Raw genomic sequence first — 9,199 nt, 5'->3', positions numbered from 1 at the left:
CCCAGGGAGGAAAGCTCCAGACACGGACAGCAGGGTTTCCCTGAGAAAGTCCCCACCAGTCCATAGCTACGGTGAGGACATAGTCAGCAAGCCACACCCAGGGGTCCATTTTCCAATCAGCTTTTAAGTTTTCAACCAGTTTCCACTTTTAAATACAAGCCAACAAACATTCCAGGATCATCAGACATCTGAGGGAAACCTTGAATGTGAAAGACAACACAAAAAGAGAAAAAGGAACTTCAAGAAAACAAACTATTGCTCTATTTTCTAAGGAAGAAAATGTTTTTCTTAGACTCTAATTGATACCCTATTTATAAAAAATAACTAGAATTAATATCTTCAAAAAGATAAGAGGTTTCATTCATGTAATTAGGTTATGCTAAAACTAAAAATATATTCAAAGAACAAAAAGGGTCACTTGGAAATTATGCATCAGATAACTTTCATAAAGGGATTGAAAGATAAATTTGAGGATATCCTCCAGAAAATAGAGCAAAAGACAAAGATATGGAAAATAGGACAGAAAAACTAGGAAGATCAGAAGACCAGAGCCCAACTGACCCAATATACAAATAATAGGGGTTCTAAGAAAAAAAAAGAAAGAAAGAAATCATCAATGAAATAATTGAAGAACATCTCTGAGAACTGACAGACATGAATTTCCAAGTTGAAAAGGTCCATCAGTGACTAACACTGTGAATGAAAATAGAGCCACACCAAGCCTGTCATCACATTTCAGAACTCTTGGAACAGATGCTACCGTAGGCTTTCAAAGGATCGAAGCACAGAATAGCTTCAGACAACAACACTAGGAGGCTAGGAGCCAATGAACTGATTCCTTCAAACTTCTGAGGGAAAATGATTTTAACCTAGAATTCTATAACCATCTATTCTGGTTATCTATTGTTGTGTAACAAAGTACTCCAAACTTTAGTGGCTTAAAACAACAACCATTTTCTTTATATCTCACAGTTTAGTGTATCAGGAATTCAGGAAAAGTTTGGCTGTCCAATTCCTCCTCTCCATGTGATATTGACCATAGTTACTCGATGGTATTCACCTAGTGGCTGGATTAGAGGGTCCACATGGCTTCACTCACATAACTGGTGCCTAGGAAAAGGCAGTTAGAAGACTCAGTTTAGCTGGGTGCCTCTTTCTTTCCAGAGAGGGCCTTTTTTTTTTTAATAGACTTTAATTTTTTAGCAATTTTAGGTTTACAGAAAAATTGAGCAGAAAATACAGCATTCCTATATACTCTCTCATCTCTTCAATTTCCCCTATTATTGACATCTTGCATTAGTGTGGTACATTTGTTTTAAATGAAGAGCCAATATTTACATATTATTCTTAACTAAAGTCCATAGTTTACCTAAAGGTTTATTCTTTATGTAGAACCTTCCATGGGTTTTGACAAATGCATAATGGCATGTATCCACCATTATACTTTCATATAGATGAGTTTCATTGACCCCCTCCCCCCAAAAAAACCCTGTGCTCCACTTATTAATCCCTCCTCTCTCTCCCCAAATCCTTGGAAACCACTAATTTTTTACAGTTTCCATGGTTTTGCCTTTTCCAGAGTGTCATGTAGTTGGAAACATACAGAATATAGCCTTTTCATATTGGCTTCTTTCACTCAGCAATATGCATTTAAGGTTCCTCTATGTCTTTTCTTGATTTGATAGCTCTCTTCTTTTTACTGCTGAATAATAGTCCATTGTATGGATACACCACAGTTTTGTTTACCCATTCACCTACTGAAGGACATTATGGCTACTTCCATTGTAGGGTCTTTTTCATGGTATCTCCAACTAGATAGTCAGGCTTCTTACATAGTGGATCAGGGCTTCAATAGACCAAAGTTGCCAAGTATCTTAAAAACCAGACCATAACTGGCACAGAATCACTTCTACCATACCCTACTGGTCAAAAAGTCACATAACAGCCAATATTTAAGGGTAGGGGTGTCGAAGATATCGAGGTCATCTCTAATCTACCACACCAGCCAATGAAAGACAAATCCTGATGGTCCTGGAGGCTTATTTCCTTCTTCCTATTGATTGCTTAGCAAGAAGCTGATTCATCATGTTCAGGATGCCTCCTATTTAACAAAATAATTGCCTATACCATAAATCTGTTATTGTTACATGGTGACTTATAAACACCAGACCACTCTTTCCCTAAGAATATATAGGGTGTCCTAGGTGTGTCTAGTCTAGCTATGCCCTGTCTAAAACATCTTTCTATAAGATAATGAAAGTTCAGGGACCAAGTGAACACTATTACTTCTCTACTTGAAGTTTTTCCCCAACAAGTCTTATTAACCACATTTATGTTTATACTTATGATGTAAGCTGTGTTTCTGGGCCTACCTTATACCTCACCAAATCAAACAATAGAAACATTTTTAGATCTACAAATGATAAAAAAAAAGAGTAAGTTACTTCCCCCACATCCTACAAAAGTTACTTAAAAACATTCACCATCAGAAAAAATTAAAATGTGGTCTTCTAGAAAACAGATCTACTAAGTCAGGAAGAGGTAAAGAGAATCCCCAGGATGATGAAGATAGGGGCTCCCAGGATATCTACTGAGCATGAGGGTGAGAGGGCAGCAAGTCCAGAGTAATCAGGTCAAGAGATTTCAGGAGAGATTTCCACAAGACAAAATAAATAAACTCTCTAATAGAGCATATTGAAAGGGGATCAAACAACTGTAAAAGATTTGAGAGTAAATTGATGATAAATACTTAAAAAAATAAGCAAAGAAACAAAAGGCTGCTATTAACTTCAGGGAAATAAAAGAATTTGGAAGGGAAGAAAAAGCAATCATTGATCATTTGTGAATAGCTAAATCCTCCTCTTGATGGTGGGAAGGGAATAGATAATGCCAAAGACTACAAATAAAGAAGTGGACTTGAAGGTATGTTATTTAGAGATAAGAAAGAAAATGCCCAATGACTCAGTCAGTTGAGGCTGAAATTAGTTGTCTCTGGGAATGGAGAAATGGGGAGAGGAAGGTAGTACGGGATTACTGTTTATCACTACAAGCCTTATAGATATAAATACTTCAACTGTCTTGGTTCACATTCACCTTTTCAGTGAGGCTTGCTCCAACCACTCTAACCTTATTTCCCCTGCCTCCCTTTTTTTTCATAGCACTTACCACCTTCTAGCATCCTCTCTAATTTGTTCATTCAAGATGCTTATTAGTTTTTTCCCTGATGGAATGTCAACAATACAGGGGCAGGGGTCTTTGTCTTCCTCATTTACCAATATGACCCAGGTGCCTAGAAGAGTGTCTGGAACATAGTAGGGCTCGTTAAACATCACTCAAGTAATACAAATTTGACTTTTTTAAACTATATGCATGGGTAGGTTTGATTTTTAAAAATAAAATAAGTCATTCACCTCAAAACTCCACCACAAAGCAAAAATCCCATACTTAAAATATTGCTCAGACATCATGCTCTTCTATCAAAAAATATTATCATTAGTTTTCTGACTTCAAAAAGACTACTTTCAGTGCATTCCCAGTGCCCAAACCTGATACATGCTTACCTTTCTGAAGCACTGAGACAGTTGGAAAGCACTCTAATACAACAAATGAGACTCATGTAACACAAGTAAATGGTGATTTATATAAGGTTGTGAGATATGAAGTTATTATAATGAAGAAAAGATACACTACATTTGAGGGGTAATCAAATACTTCTGAGTTTAATTATTATTCATTAGTCTTTACCTGGTCTTGTTTCAAAAAGGATTTTACAGAAGGCTATAAAAGCATAAAGAACATAACATTAAATTATATGTAAATTAAATTAAAGCTTGGCAAAAGAAGATAGAAAATCAAAGATGGGACAAACAGAAGCCAAGAAAATGACTTAAAGTATGTGCAGTTATAACCTGATACTGGTCACAAATTTGTCTCTAAACTCTGTGTCCATTTAGTATTAGATTCAGCTACAAATAGCAAAGAGACTCCACATATGGGTGGTTAAAATAAGATCATATTTGAGTTTATTTCTCTCACACGTAAAATTTCAGAGATGTGTAGCCCAGTTCTGGTATGGGAGCTCAACTCCACTGGTTCTCAAGGATCCAAGGTCCTTCCAACTCACCCCTCTGCCTTCCCAATATAGAAGTTATCCCCACTGTCCAAGATGGCAGCTTGCCTATTCTGGGCAGAAAAATGGAGAAAGAGGATAAAGAAGGAGCAAGGGTCACTTGCCAATTGTTTCTTAGAAATATTCCCAGAAATTGGATACTTCTACCTCATTTCCCAGAAATGAGTGAAGTGGCCACGTGTAGTTGCAAGGGAAGCTGGGTAAAGCAGTCATCATGTGGCATCATTATACCCTACGAAAACTTCTATTAAGATGAAGGGGGGAGTTGGATCTGAAGGTCAACAAGGGTGTCTGCCACAGCTTCGTAACAACCAAAAGCAGAAAGTGTATAAGGTCAGGTTCAAAATCACTAAACAATGTATAGAATCGTTAAATCACTGTATTGCACACCTGAAACTAATTAACACTATATATTAACTCTACTGGAATTAAAATTTGAAACTTAATCAAATTAAAAATTAAAAAAAGACACATTTGTTGAAGAGGACCAATTGCTCAAGAAACTTATAGCAGCTCTTGGTAAAAAGTTTAGAAAGGGATGACTCTGCATATGGGGTTGTTTAAACAAAACCACATTTTTAGCCACCAATTAACTGAACTCGATGATGATTTAGAAACTCAACTTTGAAAAGTTTATTCTGCATACTTGGGTTTGTTTTTTTATTAATAAAATAATTATTGGGGTTTTGGGACATGACCAAAGCCTGAAATTTAAAAAAATAAAATAAAGGGATGATTCTGGAGGTCTTCACAAAAAGAAAAAGTTTAATCTTACTACCTTGATGCAACCCATTTTATAGGACTGCTTCTTGTAAAAACTCTCAGTAGTGTACTGACAGTTTAGAGAAAACACGTCTGCAGAAATTTGATTTTTCTGAGTTCATTTGAACCACCCATTTTGAAAAATCATAACAAAATCCTGTTTTTTGAACATCATCATGTGAGTGTCCTGATACTCATATGCCATATATATTTGTTTCAGAATTAAAGAAAACTCTATTTACCTTCGATTATGGAAAAGAAACCACTGCAATCACAGAGACTACCAGAATATTTCAAGAAACGGTATGTAGCTTTACACTTACGCCTTCAGCAGTGTGCCTTTAATGATTGATTTTGTTTCATAAGAGTCACAAAAGCTGAGAGTTAGATAACAAGGGCCACATAATAAAATGAATAGTCTCCTTTTCCCAGCACCAGGACCCTTTCTAGAGAAGGGCCCTGGGATTACAGCATCTTACCCACAGCAGAGGAGAACAAGAACAAGATGCGGTCAATCCTCCCCCAGACAAGTTCTAGAAAGGCCAAGGTGCAGGGCATTCAAAGCTCAGGAGGCAAGACTTAAACAAGCATTAGCAGAACAAGGGCTAAGCAAAATCAAAGTGATTGCAAAGGCTCTGCAAAGTCTCCCACATTTCTACTAGGCTTGGAGTTTTAAGAAAAATGGCTAAGTGATTATGGCTGAAATCCCCAAAGCCGTTAAGGAAAGGAATGCGTTTTCAGAGTGTTGTGGAGACTTGCAGGTCTCCATCAGCTTCCCGTGTTTCCCAGGACATAAGTGTCCTCTGGGCTTGCTTCTTACTTATGTGGTTCTCAGCTCCCACCTTGGACCCAGAGGCAGCCCACTGCCACAAGATTTCAGTGAAACTCCTGATTGAGAAACCAATGTCGGGCTAATGCGGAATGAATTACCAAATAATGTTTTGGGCCACCATAATGCAGAGATGGCGGACACTTAGGGTGTGTGATGCCATATCTCCCTAAGATATTGCTAATCAACCTTGGCGCTCTTGTCTGCTACACCCAGATTCTGCCTCAGCAATTCATACAACACAGCACATCTGACAATCATCATCAACAGATTAGACTTGGCACATAAAGTTAAACCTATGTGCTGTCCCCATGCCATCTTTAATTAACAAGAGTGCTAAGGCATTTTCCAAGCAGTTCAAGTTTTAACTGAATATATGATCTGCAAATAATGTGTGTCTTAATAAGTATTCTATACAGAATAAATGTTCTACTATTCTAAGAACAATGTAAGTTTTCTTACTAATAAAATAATAGCTGCTATTTATTGCTCTCTTACCAAGTGCTAAAAATACTTTAAGTGTAATATTTCAGCTGATGTTTTTCAATAAACTGTAAGGCAAGTATTACTATATTTCTTCAGTTCTAAGATACCACTCATTATAATAGGTCTGGGGAGTGTGGAGGGAGGAAAAAGGAAGAATATACAACGTACACATTGATTGCAGCATTCAACCTCATATCAAACGTGTTAAAGTGTATTTCTTGGAATTGAGGGATTATCATGATATCCACACTGTTACAGCTGAGAAAACAGAGACATACAGAGACCAAGAAACTTGCCTAAGATCACAGAAAATTGCAGGGCCGGAATTTGTAGCCAGTTTGTCTTACTACAATCAGACACCAACAAAGGTACCCCAGTCACTGGTCTGTCATCTGAGGTGATCTACAGAAAGAGATTGGCCTCACCTCTCTGCATATGAACATATCGGACAATGTAGTGGAAAGTTAGAATTGAACCTGGCTATGAATCATCATAGATGTAAAGTGAACTGCAGCCCTTGCACTTTCTCTTTTCCTTCAGTGAGATAATCAAACAGCCCCAGTGCTGTCAAAAGCTCTCTGTCAATGTAACTGTAAAAAACAAAGAACAGAAATGCCTGTGTTGAATATCATGCAGCTCTAGAAAATGATGGTTCAGAGTCCATATTTTTTTATTTAGAAGGACAAAACACTGCCGAAAGAAAACTCAGGATATAAAGTTGGACGGAACAGCTTAATTTCTACTATGTTTTTTAAAATAAAAGGAGAAACCAGATGTACATAAGATCTACAGAAAATACACCAAAATCATGATGTTTGATAAATTATGGATGATCACTTCTTTTTTTTCTTTTCTGTTTTCTGAAGATTTTATTTTTACATAGAAATAACCTTTAAAAAAAAAAAACAACCTAGAAAGAAACTGAGTGTAGGAACAGTGAAGGGCTTGCCCAAGATCCCATAGCCGAGGGTGTCAGGTGAGGGCGAGAATAAGCAATAGGATTCTGCTGGAAACACAGGCTATAAGCTACTTTCTCCCTGTGCCTAGGACACCAGCATTTCGCTCCCTCACAAGACCCAGACATGTCAACTCAACATTACTTTCTACCCACAACAAATACAGAGATCTTTTGTAAAATCAAAAAGACCAAAGGAAGATACTCCAAAAAAGTACAAAGTGCAATTTGTAGTAGACATTTCTCCCTTTTGTGGTATGCTGTCTTGACAGCATTCCTTTAAAATTCAGATCGTGGAGATAAAACGGGAAAAAAGAGATGGGAGGGAAGCCTAATCATGAAAAAACATGCATGTCAGAATGAGATCAAAACCTGTGCCTTCTGTACGTCTAACGAAGTGCTGCTGGAGTATAAGGGTGGGGAGGGAATGAGCTCCTTCCTTTTCTTTAAATTTGTAATTCTTAGAAATACCTAGAATGTATACTTCATCTAGTATAACTTCTATGAAGATGCTTCTTGACTCTTTTTCTAAGGTTATAATTCTAAGAGGGTTTTTATTGTTGTTGTTGCTGTTGTTTTAGTTTCTCCTAATTACTCATTATTTAATATTCTGGTTTTATTTCCAGCCCTTCTTCCTATTTGCTGTTGCTTTTCCTCACTGTGGGTTTTCTTTTGATATTATGCAGCATGTAACCTGACTAGCCTTGCCAAGTTATTTCAATTACTCCCCAAGGTGTTTATGGGATATAGAAAAAGTCAGCCTTCTCTGCCCTGCATATTTATGGCTACACTTACGTTTCAGAACCAGTGAGAGAGGGACGGGTGGAGAGAGACAGAAAGGAGAAAGAGAAGAAAGAGTTGAATAGAATATTAAAGACTTTCTTAAAAACTGTACAGTGAGAATTAAAGAAACAGCTCTTATTTTCATCTTGATGTTTATATACAAGATCTGGAAAACGTCTATCGGTCCCTCTGCTGTGAACCACTGGTCCAGTGATTGCCAGTGATTGTAGAGCATTTTAAAATGTAAAATGTCAAAGTCATCTTTAAGTTGGGTATTAATTCTCCAGCGTGGGGGTTAGGCACAGCAAGGTTCCTGCTAAATCTTTACAGTTAGCAAAGGAGATTGTTCACAGCAGCTCCTGTAGCTTCCAACTTGCCCCCAGGGCCCCAAGCGGAGGGGCCTATGTAGTGAAGGGGGACATGGTCAAAACCCCTCGTGGTTGGCTGGGTCCTCACACAATGTCACCTCACTTCTTGCAGATGCAAAGCGAGGCCTAGAGAGCAGACAACAGAGGTTTCCCCTTCTTGTTACTTCATAAAATCTCCTTTTCTTTGCCATGTAAACTAGTAGATTGGTTTTGAATTTAAGCGCTGGAATGGGTGTGTGACTAGGACAAATCACTTAATTTCTCTGGCCTGTCTCTGCATCTATAAAATGGGGGTCATTGTTCGATGAACAGAACTGCACAGAAGTGACCCGGGATGTCATTCTGGGTCGCCTAGACAACAAGCTAGCTCCAGTGGGCCGCCTTCACCCTATTTTGCTGAGAGGAAAGGCTGCACCCAAAGTCAGTCTGATTATGGGGTTCCAGGAGCAAACCCTGCCTCGTAAGTTTGCCCCTTATTCAATAAAGCCAATTTTAAACTACATCACATGACACTGTAGAATTCATCACAAACCCCAGATGGGGCCCACTTTGCACAGTAGGGATAATAACAGGCCATACCTGACCTTCCCAGGGCTATTATAGGTTGAATGGGAAAAATGCAGTTTCCTCAATGTCCGTCATCATTGCTAGCTCTGCCTACCACCTGTCCTATTATTTCCTCAGCATTTTAAAAAAATCAGTCACTGTTTCAATGTAAAGTGTTCCTTTTAAAAAAAAAATAAGTAGATTTGAAAACACAAAAACACATTTAAAAGACATCCATGATGGGAAGGCCTGTTACTCCTGGAGTGCAAGTACAGAAAGAGGGGTCACCTAGGGTTGGGTTTCCAGGCCCCTCGAGACAGCAGTGGGCAGGGAGGTAATGG

General features: G+C 38.1%; 1 protein-coding gene across 4 annotated transcripts in view; it reads left to right on the top strand.

Annotated features, from left to right (window-relative positions):
* Positions 1-9,199, top strand: part of AOAH (acyloxyacyl hydrolase) — a 165,138-nt gene that overhangs the window by 110,869 nt on the left and 45,070 nt on the right. For all 4 annotated transcript variants that reach the window (XM_078059463.1, XM_078059462.1, XM_036101073.2 and 1 more), the window contains one exon: positions 5,112-5,194. In XM_078059463.1, the coding sequence (XP_077915589.1) occupies positions 5,112-5,194 (83 nt within the window). The remainder of the gene's footprint in view (positions 1-5,111; positions 5,195-9,199) is intronic.

The sequence above is a fragment of the Halichoerus grypus genome, chromosome 12 (assembly GCF_964656455.1).
Source record: "Halichoerus grypus chromosome 12, mHalGry1.hap1.1, whole genome shotgun sequence".
In the NCBI taxonomy this organism is placed as follows: Eukaryota; Metazoa; Chordata; class Mammalia; order Carnivora; family Phocidae; genus Halichoerus; species Halichoerus grypus.
The sequence above is the reverse complement of the archived record's forward strand: the minus strand, read 5'-3'. Positions and strand labels throughout refer to the sequence as shown.